At 39.7% G+C, this 19,357-nt stretch overlaps 1 protein-coding gene across 1 annotated transcript in view; it reads left to right on the plus strand.

Moving 5' to 3' along the window:
- Nucleotides 1–19,357, plus strand: part of TIAM2 (TIAM Rac1 associated GEF 2) — a 104,629-nt gene that overhangs the window by 15,981 nt on the left and 69,291 nt on the right. The window contains exons 6-8 of the mRNA XM_073337719.2: nt 10,108–10,293; nt 11,787–11,933; nt 14,998–15,069. Coding sequence (XP_073193820.1) covers nt 10,108–10,293; nt 11,787–11,933; nt 14,998–15,069 — 405 coding nt within the window. The remainder of the gene's footprint in view (nt 1–10,107; nt 10,294–11,786; nt 11,934–14,997; nt 15,070–19,357) is intronic.

Here is a 19,357-nt window from a genome sequence, read left to right on the forward strand (position 1 = left end):
ATTTTGTTAATGTTTCCTAGGCTTGGAGAACAAGTGTCCCTATGGATTCACAATGCAAAACGGGGAAATCACTGGTAGCTATACAATGCCATACAAAAGACCTAGCCGGTGGTTATAGAAGCTAACTACTACAACTTTGCCTGTAAGGACTACTAATCAAATTTCCACATATGGAAATAGATATTTCTATAGCATGCTGCAAAAGTCAAACAAGGTCTATGTTATACTTGTGTTGGGTGAATTATCAGCCAGACATTCCTGTCTTCTGCTCTTGTTGCTTATAGTTTATTAGCTGCTCATAAGAATGAAGAATGAATCATCATTAACATATGGAACAAAACCAGGGGACAGTTGTGGAATCTGAATTCTTAATGTTTAGGGAAAAATCCTCCAGTCTCTTTACACAAGACTTCCAAGACTAGTTATACAAAAGGACTTAAGCACTTAACTGTCACTTTAGGCACTTCAATCCCATAATCAGGCCCCACTGGGATTCACAAAGCCCCCACTCAGCTGCCCCCGAAATCTGTAGGCACCTAAAGGTGCTTGGTGCCCAATACTAAGTTCTACTCTTCCATAGAACTTCATGTGTGAAATCTTGACCCCGGTGATGTCCATGGGAATTTTGTTGTTGACTTCGTTGGGCTAAGATTTCACACTATGTGGTTAAATTTAGGGCCCAGTCCTTTGTAAAATCTCTGGGTTTAGTACCATCCAAGGGAAAATCCTACATACTATAGGAACCTACAGCTCCCCAAGACTTACAGCTTCTATCTTCCTCAACATCTTTATTGTTAAAAAGCAAGATATTGAATGCCTCTGCTTTGGCGGGAGGGGAGTTAGGGAGTGGGAGATCTCTACATCCCTGCACCATGTGGTTCTTCGCACACCATTCACCAGCCTCTAAAAAGGGGTTATAGTACGGGAGTCTGTACATGTTCATTTTTAAGTATGTGTACATATTTAAAGGTGTGCATATATGTTTTTAAACTTTCTGGTATTTCGGACTTTGGGGAGTTTAATAGTATTAGGTTTGAAATTTGGTGGGTTTGATTGCTAGCATTTGATAAAGAATTATTGCATTTCTAACATTTGGGAATCCAAAGAATTTTAAAGCTTAAAATGATAGTTGCCCTCCCCACAAAATAACTATGAAGAAGAAGGTGTTATTTTTATAACTCTCTGCCTTGGGACTTGTTGCTGCTGGACAGGTAGCCGAAGTATCTCCTAGATCAGGGACTGCCTCCAGCAGTAGATGTAACATTTTTAGAGCAATATGGGACCTCAGTCCAGTAATAGCAAACTTAGAGCCCTCTTACAAAGAATGGTGACCCACTACATGGGCTTTAAAAGAATTAGATCCACTGTCTGGGGGAAACCCACAAAGGGCCTGCTGTAACTACAGATACAAAGGTCTTGGGAGGGGCCATATCTAATGGATTAGTTGTGAGTCTGAAATCTGTTTATGCCATCTCTCTGATCTGGGAGCTGTGATATATTTGTCTTTCTCTAAGTATATCATAAATATGTTATGGGTAGGATTTTAAAAAGCACTCCACCTTGGCCTAACTCTTCTCCATTGGAGTCAATAGTAAAACTCTCATTGAGTTAAATGGGAAGGGAGATAGAACAAAGTAGAGTGCTTCTGAAAAGCCCTTACTACACATCTCAGTTCATACTCCTCTCAGAACTAACAACACTAGTTCAGTTACTTTTGTTCTGGAGCTGCAGTAGCATTTTGCCACCAAACATTGTGAGTGCAATTTTTTTGTGCATTAGGGAATGTACATGAAATGGGTGCATATACACTTATCTTCAGGCACAGCTTAGGCACCCAGATTTAACCACTTTGGCTCACTTAATTATTAACATGTGTACTGTTGTGTAGTGGGCAAATAAATCATAATATATGCTACAATCATGGGGCCCAGTTTAACTGATGTTAAAGGCAATGAAAACACTCCCTTTGACTTCAATGGGAGTGGGGTCAGGTGCATGTCCAGGAGATCTTTAAATAGAATTATTCTAAAAAGAATGTTGCAAAATAAATCAAAAGTAGGGCCCTGCATCTGGGCACATGGGGAATGTCTATCAGCATGAATGGAAAGTCCGCTGTGGACAGAAGGCAGCATATATCTCTTAATGTTTTCATTAATGTATTTGCTATTTTTCAATCACATGGCTGCTTCCCTCCCTGTTCCTCTTCGTTTTGTTACGAATTTCTTTTAAAAGAAAAGATCATATGGAATAACTCTGAGTAATATTGGCTTGAATGCATTCTGGGCTTATGCTGCCATTTTAGAATCTGCAGAAAGAACATTATTATGTTTTTTTTAATAATTTTGACGTAGCTGACATGATTCACGTTTGCTGTGGACATTCTACTTAACTCACTTATCAGATGGTTGTGAGGAGAAGTATTTTCTTTTTATTAGCGGGCACTAAAGCAATGAAATGTTAATGGGAAAAGCAGACACGTGCTTGGAATTACTTTTATGGGAGTTTTCCTAGTTTCCTTTCGCTAAGTGTATTTTGTCATAAAAGCCAGAATAGCAAGATCAATAGGACTGCATTCTGCTTTCCCAAAGTCATCTTGAACTATACTGTACTAGTTCCCCTTTGCCTGCCTCTACTGTCCCCTCTCTCTCTCTCTCATTGCCACTTTGAGGGCAATTCATTACATGGTTTGTTTAACATTTAACAGATTATTTTTCTGTTTAAAATGTAATAGATTTCTCCTTCAGTAACAAACATTTATAAGATCATGACTTTAATTTCAAGCTATTTTATTGGGCAAACTGACATCCCAAGCTCCAACTTTTCATAATTTTTTTTTTTAAAGAATGAAATTTAATACTGTTTAATAATAACATACATGAGTAAAAAGTCACAGTACCAGTTCTCCAAGATAATCTTTTTCAAAAGCAGTTTGCTGGGTCCTTGCTGTTTTTGCTGCAAGAGAAATAAAGCTTTAGTTGCAATTGATTGTTACTTTTTTTAAAATTGGCACACCCAGGGACTAACAACTGATATCTAGATTTACTGGGCCAGAGCATCAGGTGGTGTAAATCAATGTCACTTCATTGAGTACAATAGACCTACACTGATTTGCACCAGCTGAGGTTCTAGCTCATTATTTTTTACTGTGTAAAATTGTCCTTCTCTCCATCCTCAGTAAAATGCTTCCATTTTAATGATAGCTCACCACTATGGAAAGAAGTAAATAGACAGGGAGAGAAGTTAGGGAAATCTTGCTCTGGTCTTCACACTGATGCATTTGCCATTTTGCGGATCCTGAACCAAGAAAGGAAATCAACCAAGGTTTTGAATAAAATACTTTCTTTAGACTTAAGATGTAGAGCATCTCTGCATTTGGAGAAACTGTGTTGGTGGCTGGAGATTATGGGCTGCAGGCTAATTCTTCTATCCTTTGCAGAAGGCAAGTTGGCTAATAAGTTTGGGCCCCAATTCAGCAAGTTTCTTAAGCATATGCCTAACTTTAAGCATGTGAATAGTCCAATGGGGCTACTCACATGCCTAGTGCCTTACGGAATCAGGGCCTTGATGCTGTTGCTATGACCCTGAAATGATGACTCCTTTCCATACTGTGGTCAATATAGTAAATATTCTGTACATCTGTACTTCGATAAGAAAGTGACACTGGTTGGAAAAAGCTAGCTGTCTGTAGTTTTTCTCCATGTGTATTCTTCTTGTTGTTTCAATATATTTTCGTTAATGTTTCTTAACTTAGTAGACAGAATGGTAAATAAAGGATACTATTGACTTTACACTAATGTTGTTTTACTGTGTTCTCTTCCATTTTTCATCTCTTTGATTTCAAAGATCTAGTGATAGCTGAAGTAACCCTTATGTTATACAAATTCCTGGAAGAGTGCCATAGTTGCTGCTTCAAGCTCTCTGTAGGAACACATGACAAAATAAAAAGATCTTTTCAAAGTCCCCTGATAGTGAGTGACTCATTCATCCAGATGTGTGCAATATGGATTGTGTCTGAGAACTGAGGAATGGAATGCAAAGAGTTTTTTGTGTTTGTAATGTGGTTGAAAAGCTGTTCCTATAAAACAGCAGGGATTTTTTCTTTTAAATCCATAGGGCCACAGTAGGTTCCCCAGATCAGCTTCTAAGGATACATTCTGTCTGAAAAAAAGTCTCAGGGCAAAATCCTGCACTTCTTACTCATGCAAATAGTCTGTTGCAGTCATTTCTGTTAGCAAGGAGCACGGTGTTTTGTGTATGGGGGGAAAAATCACATCAGTTTAAAGTGTTGGACCAATCTTTTCCTTCTCCTCACCTTTACCTGGGCTCCTTCTGCTTTGTTTGGTGCAATGGGAAGAATTTGTTTTAAAATCATATCATGTGTCAAGGAGTTTTATTCTTTTTGTGACTCTGGCTCAGTCTGAGTGAGCACAAAGCTTTTTCATGTGAGAGTATTTAGATGAACCTTTAAATGTGTTTTGTCTATATTTGTCCCCTTTTCATGAGTCGGCTCTTACTTCTGACACTCCATTTCAGTCATTTGTGTGGAGATGGTTTTTGTTACACTGGGCTTTCCCTACCTAAAATGATCCTTGTCAGAGCTCCATGTAAAGAGCTGCATTCAAGAAGCCAGGAATAATGCAACGTATTCTTGAACAGCATCGACTGGCAATTTGGTCCAGATCATCAAAGGTATTTAGGCACCTAATTCCCACAGAAATCAGTGGGAGTTGGCATCTAAATACCTTTCAATGTCACTTTAGGCCCTTATCTGTTAACTATTTACATATATTTCAGTCCTGTAGCAGATCCTATAGGTTGTTAAATTAGCACAGATATGAACAGTGCAAGCATCTTAGCTTATCTCATGCTATAAGGGTGTCATATGTTTTACCATTTAGTTGATTTCCAGTTGTTTTCCAATATCTTAATAGATTTTTCTCTGACCTAGGAGCCATTTCTCCTAGTGATCTAAGAACAACCCTTGCTTCCCAAATCTTTTCCAAGCCTCTTTCCTCCTGCATCTCAGCTATTGAAGCCTCTTCCTCCCCAGTCCAGGTATCTGCTGCAAAAATAATCCATCTTGCCTACCATTCTAACCATGTTCAACCACCCTACAATTCCTTTAGTGGCCCTCAGCCTAAATCATTCAAGTATCTCATCCATGTCTTCAAGATCCGCCACAATATATCTCATTTCTATCTTTCTGCCTTTGTCTCATTTTTTCTCTCTCTCAAGGCACTTACGTGGATGCTCCCTTTATGTCTTTCTCCCGTGCCCACCTCTCTAAAACTGGACCTCTGTTTCTGACCATAATGTATACAATGCCAATCCCTGTCCTCTTTTAACTCTCTTTCCAAAACCCACTTCTTCAAGGAGGCTTATAACCTCTGGCTGAGATTTTAAAACCAATGGGACTTGGATGCCATCGATGGGAATTGAGCATCCAACCTCCCCCTAATTGGCTTTGCAGATCTCCGTCTATCAATCAAAGCATTTACTATTATGTACAAAATACTTGCAGTTACCTGGAAGAATGCTAGCCATGTTGCCAGGCAATCTGACTGTCCTCTCCTTTGTCCTACCTGCAATTGATAATGGCTGGGTAGGTGGCCAGAAGTGTGTTCTGTTGTGTTGTGTATGTTTGTTTTTTTAAAAATGTCTCAAAACCATCAAGTCTGTTTAGCTAGCCTATCATATATGTAACCACCTACCATACCCATTATCATTCTTCTTCTCCTTCCATTCCCTGCTATTGTTTGTTGCATTGACTTTTCTTTTTTTACCTCTTATCTTACACAATAGCCCCTACGTCTAATTTATGTGCATGATGGGGTTAAATCCTCTAGTCTTAACTCAGGCTGAAATCAATGGGATATTTGCCTCATTCAAGTTAAAGGCAGAGTGAGGATTGTAGCTGCTAGCCCATAGATTGTAATTAACATGTTAGACCAGGATGTGTTTTACTTTGAAGTTGTTGCTTTTTAGATTGTAAGTTTTCCCCTTTAGTCTTCAAGTGTATAAATCATGGGCAGGGAGAATTATCATAGTTTAAAAGGTTTAGACTAATAGCAGCTGGTATTAGTTCACAGTCTCCAATTAGTTCCAGACATCCCTGGTTTTGATAAGACTACAAGACAATCCCTGAAATTCCCTGCCCACAGTTTTTGCTAATGCCATTAAACGTAACATCATGATTACTGGTGCTTTTGGAGTTGATTAGCTAGCATCCTGCATGGCTGATAAACACAGTCATGTAATCCTTTCTCCAGAAGATCCTTGCATCATCTCTTCCTGTCCCTCCCCCATTTTAGCTTATATTTATTTAAAAGATATTTCTGTAGAAAAGCTTACGTGGGATTTTCAAAGGAACTTAAGGAACTTTGGTGCCTAAACTCCATGATTTTCTGAGAGTTGGTAGGCCAAACTCCTAAGTATCCAGGAAAATCTCAACTCTGTTTGTTAAATGTGGGATTTTCAAATATATTCAGACTCAGCCTAACTTTGCCTCCTTTGAAAACTCCCATGACTACAATGGGAGCTGACTTAGGCCACAGCTGAATGGTTTTCAAAATTCCATTCTAAGGCTGTGTCTGCACTGCAGCTGGGAAGTGTGATTCCCAGCGGGTGTAGACTTACACAGGCTAACTCTGCTCAAGGTAGCATGCTAAAAATAGCAGTGTGGCTGCAGCAGCTCGCGCTGCAGCTTGGGCCAATCGCTCATGGACAACCCTGTCCAAGACCCTAGGTATGTGCTTGGAAGGCTAGCCCAAGCTGCTGTCTGTGCCCGTGCTATTTTGAACAAAGTTTATGTATGTACTTCTACCCAAGATGGGAATCACACCTTTCAGCTGCAGTGTAGACATACCCTAGGTGAAAAGACAGACCTGAGCTTTTTATTGTTGTGGAAAGCTTGCACACACTTTAATTCTATGGACATCAGTGTATGGAGAGGGAAGACTGTTGTGGAACCACATACTATATTACCCCATCCATGAAGTAGAGGTAGATGGAAAAGTGTCCTACTAAGGGTGTCTGGTGAAAGGAGTTGAAGTAAAGGGAAGCTTAAAATAAAGAACAATCATAAAATAAATCCAGGGTGAGCGGTGAGGGGAAGAGTTCTTTGTAAGGATTTATGCACAGGCATACATACATACATGCGTTAAAAGTTGTTCCTGGTGAGACTGCACTAGGTATTTTCCTTATGTGAAGGACACATAAGGAAAATACTCTGTCTTTTCTGTGTGTATGTTTGTGTATCCTTTCTTTGTGACCTAAAACACATTTTTAAGAGAATAACACTCAAAGTTTTTTTTTCTTTCTGGATTTACATAACACACAGTTTTTCTGATCAAGGATAAATTTGTTAGTCTCTAAGGTGCCACAAGTACTCCTTTTCTTTTTGCGGATACAGGCTAACACAGCTGCTACTCTGAAATTTGAGATGGTATGTCACAGAAAAACTGGAGGCTCTTTTTTGGGCTCTTTTTCTAAAGAGCCCAAGAAGCAGATAACTCTGACCCATGTAATAGTGGTGCCAACTTTATGTTTGCGAACACATGTGTGAAGGGAGGAGTAGAGGAACAATAAATGAGGAACTCAAAGTGAATCCAGAACATTTAGTGGCTCCTCAATCAGTTGCAGTACAACTCCTACCACCACCATCACTCATCTTTCTTTATGATAAGAGGCCTGATTTATCCCTCCATCACTCCATTTTTTCACCCATGAAATTAACAGAGTTGCACCAGCATAAAACTAAAACAATGCAGTGGTGAATTGAGCCCTTTCTGTTGTCTGCAGGAGAAGGGAAAAAAAGACACTACTCCCAAAGACGGGGTAGCTCTTACAGGAGACTTTCTATGGTACCTCTACTTATGGAATAATTGCAATAGCAAGAAAGAGAATTAAAAAAAAAATCCATTACCGTGGGAAATGGTCATTTTCCTGTTCAATGGAGCACAGACATTAAAACAAATATTTGGAGAAAACAAAAAGAGTGTGCATCAAACATGCTGCAACATATCCCACTCCTTCAGAATGAATAATGTATTTGGAACCTCTGGTGTCTCATGCCAGCATGTAGCTGGCAACTCAAGGCTTGTCTACCTGAAGTATTTTTGCACTGGTGAAGCTACACTTCCCCCGTGCAGGTGTGCTACACCATTGTAAAGAAGGGTTTATACCAACAGGATTTATCTTGCTTTCAAAAACCACTGCAAAAATTAGTGATGTAGATGAGCCCTAAGAAAAGTATAAGAAATAAGGCAGCAGGGCAGGAGAAAAGCAGTGTCACAACTCAGAGAGCTATTAGCAAGAAATGAAAAATGGATTGCAAAAATTAGGATATTGCATAGCTTATAAAGAATTATATATTTTATTTTTTATTAGTGAATCATTTCCTTGGTTACATGACTTGTGGTTGTGTCACTCATAAAGCATTAAGGAGTAGGAAAGGGTGACTTCTCTGTGGATGACCTTGACATTAAATTGAGTTGTCTAACAAGAAAAGATGGTTGTTCCAGTATTTTCCTGAAGCCATACTTAACTACCTATGTGCACTTTTCCTGAAGTGCATTAGGGGGAGCAGCATTCAGAAGGAGCCAGCAGAATTTAACAGTGCAACAGACTATTCATTTCAGTTATTCAGCTATTCAGTTATTCATTTCTTTCTGATATTTGGTGACATGACAAGGAAACTGATCTGATTTCACTTTAAGCTTCAAGCCAAATGTGTTAGTCATTCAGTGCACCTAGAATTTGTATACCCTTGTTATCAGCTTCTCCTTTGGGTAATAAATGATTGAAAGGTACTTGTCCAGACTGAGTTTAATAGATCTAGATTTCAGATGATAGGATTTATCTAAGGGTTTGTCTACACGTAAAATGCTACAGCGGCACAGCTGTGACCCTATAGTGCTTTGGTGTAGACGCTGCCTACACCAACAGGATTCTCCCATCAGTGTAGGTAATCTACCTCCCCAAGAGGCAGTCACTAGGTCAATGGAAGAATTCTTCTGGTGATCTAGCGCTATCAGCACGGGGACATAGGTCAACATAACTATGCTGCCCAAGGTGGTGTATTTTTCACATCCCTGACCAATTTTCTAGTATAGACTAGGCCTAAAGTGTGGCCATGGTTAACTTGCAAAATACAGCTGCTCTTTTCTGTTGAGGCATCTATATATATATGTATGTATGTATGTATATGTAGACTGATTCTACCTGCTCTTACACCTCTCTAAATCAAGGAATTTACACCATTGTAACTGAGGGCAAAATCTGGCCCACATACATTATGTAAATGTCTGTGCTTGTGCACATATATACACACACACAAAAGCCCATGCTTCAAGTTTGGATACTTATGTTCAGTATCCAGTCCAGCATTTGGATCTTCAGTTTGAAAGTTATTCATATAAGTGCACACCTTTAAATGAACATTTATTCACCTTTGAACTCCTCAGCAAGCGTGTGTGTGTATTTAAATATTTTATATTGTATGACGCAAACACACTCTTCATTGCAGCAGGCTCCATATTATATGTAAGGCTTATAATGTATTTAATTGACATTTACAGTATGATTAGGTATGAGGAATGGTTTATCTGTTAATAGGAGTAAGACCCAGACATGCTGGTGTTACCAGTTGCTACCTCTTCTTTAGGAATGGGGGATTCAAAAGGAAGAGCACTAAAAGACCAGCAAAACCCATCAACATTGCTACTTGGATGATTGATTTAGCTGAGTCATGCAGCTTTGCTTTTAGGCAACCAAACATAGAATCTAAGCTCATAAAAATGTAGGAAACAAAATTAATCAATTTTCTTGAAACTTCATGAACCACAAGGATTTGTTTTTATGTAATTGCTTCTGTGGGAATCAGGCTACCCATGATACATTCATCTTGTCAGTATATATTTAGGACCACCAGCTTTGTTTTATTGTAACACAATATGACTGAATGTGTTTTGGCAAGAGAAAAACGAATCCAATCCATATACCTCCAGATGAAAGTAGTTTACTAGAAGTTTGTGGAAGAGCTCACATTTTCAATGAGACCCACAAAAACATTTTTTTCTCTAATTGTCCCTCTTCATATCTACATAGATCCAGCAATGGGAGCAGAATCTAGAGAAATTTAACATGGACCTCTTCAGGATGCGCTGCTACCTGGCGAGTCTACAAGGTGGGGAGTTACCAAACCCTAAGAGCCTTCTGGCTGCCACCAGCCGTCCTTCAAAACTGGCCCTGGGGAGACTGGGCATCTTCTCAGTCTCCTCTTTCCATGCACTGGTGAGTGTGACTGTATTATAGAAGGGTCTGGTTACCTTATCACTAGTGATTTATTTGTATGAAGAGTAAAGCCAGGAAACTCATACAGACACGCTCTGACACAGTGCCAAACCCACCAGCTGCCAAAGAAACCCCATTAGTTCGTGGACCCTAAATGCTCAGGAATTATCTTGCCCAGAGACAGACTTTGGGACCTGGAATCATTGGGCCATGCTTTCTTTCACCCCAAATTTGGAGACTCAGATATGTTGAGGCTTATCTCAGCTTTCATTTAAAACAAAAAGACCACCGTGTAAGTTTCTGACTCTCTTCTTTGCAGAGATGGGCTTAAAAATGTAAACTTATCATTGTGGAAGGTTTGCCACAGTGATTTTTTTTCTCCCTTAAATTCACAGCTCAACTTTTATATAAATAAAATAAAATAAATTAAATTGGGGTGAGGGCTGGAGTTAATATTTTTAAAAGTGATTAGTTATTTTGGGCCCATCAGTGCTGAGTTGCTCATCTTAAAACAGCTTAAAAGAGCCTGATTTTCAGAATGTGCCGAGCATTGTCCATCTGAAAATCAGGCCTCTTTACAGCGTCTCAAGTTGTGCCCCCAAAAGTGGGCGGAGGTATCCAAAATCATTAGACACTTTTAAAAATCTTGTTGTCAGTCTGCAAAGAATAATAGAGCGGATCCTTAGCTATTGTATGCTGTCATATCTTTCAACAGACCTACACCAGCTGAGAATCTTCCCCCATCTCTCTAACCCTTGCCAAAAGTCTAAGGCTGATCACAATGAGCAGGACTGGATCACATTTGATGTGATCGGGAATTAGGGTGGAAAAGAGTTTTGAAGGTCCACCTTGAAATATTAAGGCAAGCTCTGCCACAGACAGGGACTATATTTCTCTCTTGCACATGCGTGCACTCTCTCTCTCTTTGCCCATGTGGCTAGTGTTATTGTTTGCTAATCATGTGGTCTGACAATATGCTGTTATCCTGCATGCTTGAGACTTTTGTGTGCCTTCCTTCCTTGAGGAATTTAACATCTAAATCATGGCTTATCATTCTTCCACAGGATCTTTGCAATAACTTCTTCAGTCGCATGGTTTATGGCCTTGTACTATCATTTAGCTTGTTGTGGGGCAGAGCAATATTTTCTCAGTATCTTCCCTACTTGACTTTTTTACATCATATTTCTTCAATTGTCACTTTGTATTAACAAAGCTTGACAAAGCCCTGGCTGGGATGATTTAACTGGGAATTGATCCTGCTTCAAGCAGGGGGTTGGACTAGATGACCTTCTGGGGTCCCTTCCAACCCTGATATTCTATGATTCTATGATTAATAAAAAAAGGAGCAGCAGTGCAGAAGATTTGACCCATTGGTCTGGGACCATGTTGAGACAAACTGAAATAACCCTCATTTGATGCCTCGTTATAATTACTTTGGTGTTATCTTGCTGTTATGTGATCGAGATGTGAAGGCTTGTATGTATGTTTAATAGATCTGCTCCAGGGATGAGGCTGCTCTAAGGAAACGAACCCTGTCTCTGTCACAGAGGGTACGAAGTAAAAAGGGCTTATTTTCCTCACTCAAAGGGCTAGACACTTTGGCAAGAAAAGGGAAAGAAAAACGACCTTCAGTAACTCAGGTAAATGCCAGTTTAAAATCATTAAAAGGCTTATGTTTAGCTTGTAAATGACAGTACTGTAAAATTAAGTTCCTATTGCTGTGTGTGTACATTGCTGAATAAGAGAGATTCTGACCCATAGGAGTAGACAGTTAGTGGCTCTAGACAAGCAGGGCCTGAGTGTGTTGTGAGGGCAGTGTACTCTGCAAGGGGAGGTGGAGATTTCTGCAGCAATACTTCGGAGTGACTTCATGTGGCGGACATGCAAAGCAGCCCTGGTGGGTCTTGACGGGAGCTTAGACTCCAGTGCTCCTTCAGCCGGAGAGGGAAGGATGTGATGACCTAGGGGGCTAGATTTTCAGCTGGCATAAATCTGCACAGTTCCACTGACTTCAATGGAGTTACTTCAGTTTCCACAAGATGAGGATCTGGCAGAGTTTTTCTGAATTGTACAGGCAGTAGAGGAAAGGAGAGAAGGAGTGGTTAATTTTTGGTTAACTGTTATAAGGCAGGCAGGCTCATGCACACAGAATGCTACCGTTTTCAGTAGCTTTCTGCGTGCCTACCGTGTTAGCTGGGCTCATTTTGTAAAACCGGCCATGCGGGTCACTCATTAGTCCATCTTGTTCTTCGGTTATTCCCCCAATCTTGCATTTGAGTTTTATTAAACAAAAATCCCTGATCATGTAGCATTTGAAAATTGGCTGCTGCAAATACACCGGTAATTTGCCTTCAGACTTTTTAAACATGCCCATCCATATTCATATCACAATAGCCCGAGAGCTGATGTAATGGATTTAATATTGCACATTAATATGTCTGGGTTTTATGGTCTAGCAGTTCATATTCTGAATGGGTAAATATTTATCTACGTGATAGACTAAGGGTGTAGTCTATTGCATAGTGACATATTTCAACATATCAGAGAGATGTGCTTTCATGATGAACGTAGGTAATAAATAACTGATACCCAAGCCTGACTGAGCCCCTGGCTAATATTTACAGGGCTGGGAAGAGAGACAGTGCATCCCCTGCCCCTGGCCACTATCCCTCCCTATCCTGACTCCATATGACTCCCCTTCATGCCCCAGACTCTGTGGAGAGTGCTCCACAGAGTTCACAGCGGGGACTGTGTCACCAAGGCAGCTGTATCCCTCCTTTTCTGAGCAGAAGGGGGAGAATCTGAACATGGAGAGGAGGGTGCCTCCACACTCGGATTTTCAGGCAACAATCTGGGTAAAATGCTCCTTTCATCACCCTCACTGCAGGGAATTAGCGCCAAGGGCTGGAACAAGCTGACCCCAAATAAATCTGTTTTCAGAGACTTTCTGTTTTTCTTTTAAGTTTACTTCACTTTTTATTTAAAATCCTACTGTAAAACTAAGGAAATGTAAACACAAAGTACTGTGTGTCAGTCATACTAGGGCTCTGACTCATTTCCATAAAAGTGAAGAATTTAAGAATGATGGCTGAAATTTTGACTCACTGACCCTCACAGGGTGCCATAGAGTTTCATAGCTATATAGATAGATCTATTCAGGGCCCAATCCACCCTTCCTTGTGTACCTTTGAATCCAGGGGGAATTTGGGATGAGCAAGGAAGGCATTCGTGAGTGCTGTGTTCACAGTGCTGTGGTGCCTAATCATCAGATTGTGAGTTAAGAAGAGGATGTCAGCCTTGACTCTGAATCTCCCTGCTTTCATTGGTTTAATTAAAATTGAATGTGGTGGTTCAAAATACTTTAAGCAGAAAGCCAGATAGCATACTCTCAAACCTTTTAAAGTTTTTTTTTATCTTCAGCCCAATTTTATTTTATGGTATTAATTTAAAGTCCACCCTGGGAAGATTTCCGATATAAAATTGAATGAAGGGGATAGTATTTTGTTCCCCCATTATTTAGAAACCAATCAGTTATGGAAACTGAATCCTGGCAGATGGTTGATATCAAGGTTCACATTATCCCTGATCTCTGAAACAGTTTCTGTTTCTGTTTGATTCTAACTTAAAAATTATTTCAAAAGGTCATAAAAATAAGATACTTTGATTAGAGCTCTGAGTGGAACATGGGAAAGGAAGTTAATAAGTGTTGCTGTTTATTCACATTTCAATACCGCATCATGTGTACAAGTCAAGAGAAGAAAGTTTGGGATTGTCTTCTGTATCCTAAGACATTTAACTGGGACGACCAAAAAATGAGACTTTCTAACAACAACATTTATGTCTGATATTTTCCTACTTTGTTGATATTAGAAGTGAACTAAAAATTACATTTTGTACATCTGCCTTTTTGGGGGTTGGTCCTATTACTTACAAGTGGCAAAGCATGAATGAAGTATGCAGGTCTATCTGTCTAGGTACTATATGACTAATCACCATAGCAACTGAGTGTATCCATAATCATGAATGCCTTTTTTAGCCTCCCAGCACCTGTGAGTTAGGTAAGCTTCATCCCCACTTTACAGCTTGAGAACTTTAGCCTTAATTTCTCCGTTCCTCAGTTCCCTATCTCTAACGTGGGGATAATACTCAGCTACCATTTCTTGTTATTGGTACTATTTTTTTTTTTTACCCTTCTTTCTATAAAGGTAGACTTCTCTTACAACCATGAGTCCAAGCTAATGTGTTTTAGAAAACCACAACATTTATTTAGAATAGCATTTCTATAAATAATAGTGACACGTGGTTTGACATGATATGGTATTTCACAGGCTACCAGGACTGGAAACTGTTGGCCAGAGGGTTATTTTGCCACTCAAAGATACTAGATAAATGCAAGTACCATATATAGATAGATAAGAGCGAGGGAATGTGAATGTGTGTGTGGCCTTATAAGAGGAGTCTTGCTGTAGCGTTAACTATGGAGAGAGCATGGATGCTGTCATAATATATTCTCTTAGTCAAAATAAAATGGTAACATGTCTCAAAAATAAGCTATTCTCAGGTTGGTTGGTTGATGGAATGATATTTTGTTACCTTTCATCTTTGTTTATGCACAAGAGATTTAGCTGTATTGGAAACTAACCTTGTATGTTACATAGCACTTAGTTTGTTTGATTATTTATCTGTGCATTTGTTTCAATTTAGATTTTTGATTCAACTGGGGGAAATGGATTTGCAGGCACACAGCTACTCCAGAAATCATCCACCTCTACTGAGGTAAGATAAGCCAGTCTTTGTACTACACCGTTAAATGTACTTTTAACTTTCTGAAGGGATGTCACATAAGTATATGAAAAAAAGCTACTTCAGAAACTTTATTGAATATCCTCTGGTATTAATTGACAGAACCACAATTTGATTTATAATCTGTTAAGGGAAACCACTCTGACATGGGTTTTTAAATGTGTAAGGTAGACTTTTTCCTTAACTAAAACTTCCTATATAATCCTGATCCTAACTGCTACATACCTGTGTGTGTGTGTGTGTGAGAGAGAGAGAGAGAGAGAGAGCGCATGCGCGTCAATATCAGCAATTAGTTAATTTGGAAGTATTCATTTCTTGTGTAGTATAGCCTAGACCAAGTTATTACTGGATTTTTGCTTATCATTTGGCATGAATTCGTTTGACAGAACCTGTATATTTAAAGATTAAGAAACTGTAATATTACAGAGTCTGTATTTTCAGGTAGAAAGACACAGAACCTAATGTGCCTGGCTGCACCGTACATGTGGGAGGAGATGTGGTGGAGGGCAGTAGAACCCGCCCCCACTTGAAGTACCCTGCATAGTGGCTGGTCACAGTCACAATCCTCCTCCTTCGTGCTTGCTGGGGTGCAAGCCACTCTAAAGGAGGAGGTAGGGTTATGGGGAACTGACCTCTACCCTGGCCACACAATTGTCTAGGAGCGGTAAAGAGCATAGTCCCTCCTCTTCCTCTGAGGTGATGTGTCTCTGCAATGCCCCTGAAGCAGAGCAGTACACCGCATAACTGCCACAATACAGTCCTTACTGTTTCAGTGTTAGTTGTATTTGCAGGTACAATGAGGACTTAAACTGTACTGTAGAATCTGGATGGCATCAGGATCATTGAGAGGGCTTTCCAGCTCCTCTCCCTTCTTAGGCTTGTGCAAATATTCCCCTCTAATTAAGATGATCTCATTTAGTTTTGTGGCTTGTTTCTGTGATATTGTACTTTTAATTCTCATCTGTTAAGCAGAGACATTTTTACAAAACATCAGAGATCTTTTTAATTACTATTCTGACCTATCATTCATTTGTGTGCCTAAATCACTGGCAGCAAATGACTCATATTCTTTCAAGCTGCAGACCTTTGTTTGCTATAAGGACAAAGCAAGGGAATGCCAAATATCTCCCCTCCAGCTATGCATGGCAAGGAAGTTCTCATTGATTTAAAAGAGAGTGGGCAGGACTAGCCTTTGGTGAGTATACTAGGTTGATCCAAGTGGTTAGAACAGGGGTGGGTAAACTACGGCCCGTGGGCTGGATCTGGACATTTTAAGCCCACAAGCTCCCGCTGGGGAGTAGGCTCTGGGGCCGCAACATGTGGCTCGGCCCTGTTCCGGCACTAACCCATTTTTTCTGGATTTGAAGTCCAGACAGAAGAAGCCCTCTCCATGCAAACTTGCTGTTGTGTGAGCAGGATATAAGGCCAAACCAACTGGTAGAATTGAGGCAAATTTGTTGACAGATTGCTGCAATAGCAGCATAAGTCGCAGGTGTCATGCCTTCCAAGGGTTTGCGGTACTAAGAATCAGGATTCTATGGCTTAATTTTGATTAGACCATCGTTTGGTTCCCTTGAGTATCCCTCTGGAATAAAAGTGATAGTTTCTCTCCACTTTACATTTTCACTCACTTTCATTCCCTGGACCAGATCATCCCCTAATGTAATTTTAAGTTTTAAAGAGCTAAGAAGAAATTATGCCACAGAACTATGTTCCCTGCATTGAATTACTCTACCTAGCATTAGATTAAATCTGCATTTAGAATGAAACATTGCACTTAGAAATGACTATAATCAAAAGCTGTAATGCAACTCTTGATGGTAGATTAACATTTGAGACTTGGGAAAAGTTTGTTATATCTCATGGCTTTTTATGCTGTAATTTCTAGTTATGATGAAGTGTATGGTTTACTTCCGTATTGTGAGTATTAATTTAGTGGCCAGATAATAAAGAAATATAAATATAGATTTCCGTAGAATTATGCAAAAGTACACTCTGACAGAATTTTCCCAATGACAGTACCAAACCCTAGAGTGTTGTTGTGCCTATGAAAATAATCTCTAACTCATTATGTGTTTGATGCAAAAAATCAATAAAAACTGTTCTTTCAGCGGTGTAATGCCTGTTATTTGCTGAATACTGTGGGAGGAGGGGGAATATTTATAGAAAGTTGCCCCCTCTTTCAGTAGGCAGTATACGTACGTTGTAATTATATGGGATTTCTGATTTCAAATCATCCCCTAAAGAGAACTCAGAATTCCCTCGAATTATTCCATGGGGTGTGGTGTGAGGTTTGCCTCCTTCCCCACATCCCACAGAACTGATTGTAACAAAACTGTGCTATAGAAACCAGACACAACAGGATTCTGACCTCTAAACCTGAGCCTTCTGGTTCCCTCTTCATGTCTCCTGAAGGAGTAATGCTGCCGTGGCCTTCATGCCAGCCACTTCATGCTAGCCCCTCCTCCCACTCCAAGGCCAGGGGATTTACTCTGACATGGGCTACACTGAATAATCCAAAACTGAATAAAACTCCTGCAGTTACAATACTGTCACAGGGCTGGGAGGTAGAGACAACAGACACCCCCTGCCATATCCTTGCACCACTTGCCCCGCGCCGCCAAACAGGCGGAACCTGAAACATGCTGAGCCCCCATGGAGGGGTTTTGAAAGGGTTGCAGGGAAGGAGGGAATAATCTATGGTTTTTCTTTGCCCTTTGATGCTACATTCACTACATCTGAATCCTTTCCACTCATGGCAGCAGAGGGATAACAAATCTAGACTTATGGCTGTTAAATATGCAAAAGTGGGGCATTTGTTTCTAAACTTTTTAAGGGTTCAAAATATGGCCTGTGCATTTTTTAAGATCTCGGTATTTTGATGAATTGTACAACAATTCAGAAGTGATTCATCGTAAGTCTCAAAACCGTTAAGGTTGGAATCAACCCAGTTTCATTAGCCAATTTCAAATAAAAATCAAAAACAGAATCAAAACCTTTCATAAGATGCTTCCTGGCGAATGCAATGGAATACAAGTAGCGAAGTGTTCCGGGCAGCTTTTGTGAGGTGTTCCTTATGAAGATGGTGACAACAAACAGAGAAAGATGGGAAAATCATGAAGTATCCTACTGCTCCTCAAGCAACACTGTGGCATAGTGTATGACAGTCTAAAAGTCCTGGCACATGTTGCTGGAAAACTAGGTGGGTTGTTGTAGCTTTATGTGGCAAGGAATGAATGAAATATTGTAGTATTAGTCGCTGCAGGCATAACAGAAAAAAAATCTCATTTAATGTCAGAGTTTCTGGGATGGAAAATGTGGGTGAAGCAACAGTATCTTGACCACAGCTAAGGAATATATTTGTAGTTTAATATAGAAAGACTTAAGTTTTCCTCACATCAAGCCCTTAGTAATGCTTATGTTTGGGAATCAGTATACATAGTAAACAGATTATTTTGGATCCCTAGCAGTTTGTTAGTTTAAAAAAAAAAAAACCCTCTGAATCATATAATTTAAAGGGGATTGTGCTGGGGTGGGGGAAGATGCCTTTAAATAATGTTTTTCCCCGCCTTGCTTCTCTGTTGAAATTTTTCTCCACCAATGATTGTAGTGAGATTGATTTACAATGGGCAGACTGAAGGGCTGATTTCCCTTCAATAAGCCAACTGATAATTACAAACCATTGAATTGTTACTAGCATCTTCTGAGTTGACATACAGGGTTGCTTCACCTTTCTCTCCAGGAGGCACACTGAGAATTAACAGTTTGACACATGATATCAGGATTCTTAATATTTGCAATTTGTCTTTCTTGCTTTGTCTCTTTTTCATCATTTGTACAGTTGTAGAAGCTCATAGTTGATTCCTATCTTCTTGGCTTCTCGGTGCTTTCTGATGTGAGTATAGTTCTATAGGAATTATCCTATAATATAGCAACTGTTCTGTAGGAATTATGGTACAAGAGTCAATGAGGGAGAATCTCAGCAGATATAAATTGTCGTAGCTCCACTGACTACAGTAAAGCCATGACTATTGACACCAGCTGAGGCTTTGCCCTTGGTATCATTTTTCTAGCTGGTAGTTTGCCACTAGGAAAGTATGATTTTTGAAAGTCATCAAAATGTGGCTCTTTATAAAATAATTCCTGCTCCAGGCTTCTAATCTGGCTGCAACTTGTATTTATGGGTAATGTGGTAAATACACTGATGTGGCTGTTTGATATACTGTTTTTACTGCTGTGATTGGCATGCATGTCAAGAATA

The sequence above is a fragment of the Lepidochelys kempii genome, chromosome 3, assembly GCF_965140285.1.
Source record: "Lepidochelys kempii isolate rLepKem1 chromosome 3, rLepKem1.hap1, whole genome shotgun sequence".
Classification (NCBI taxonomy): domain Eukaryota; kingdom Metazoa; phylum Chordata; order Testudines; family Cheloniidae; genus Lepidochelys; species Lepidochelys kempii.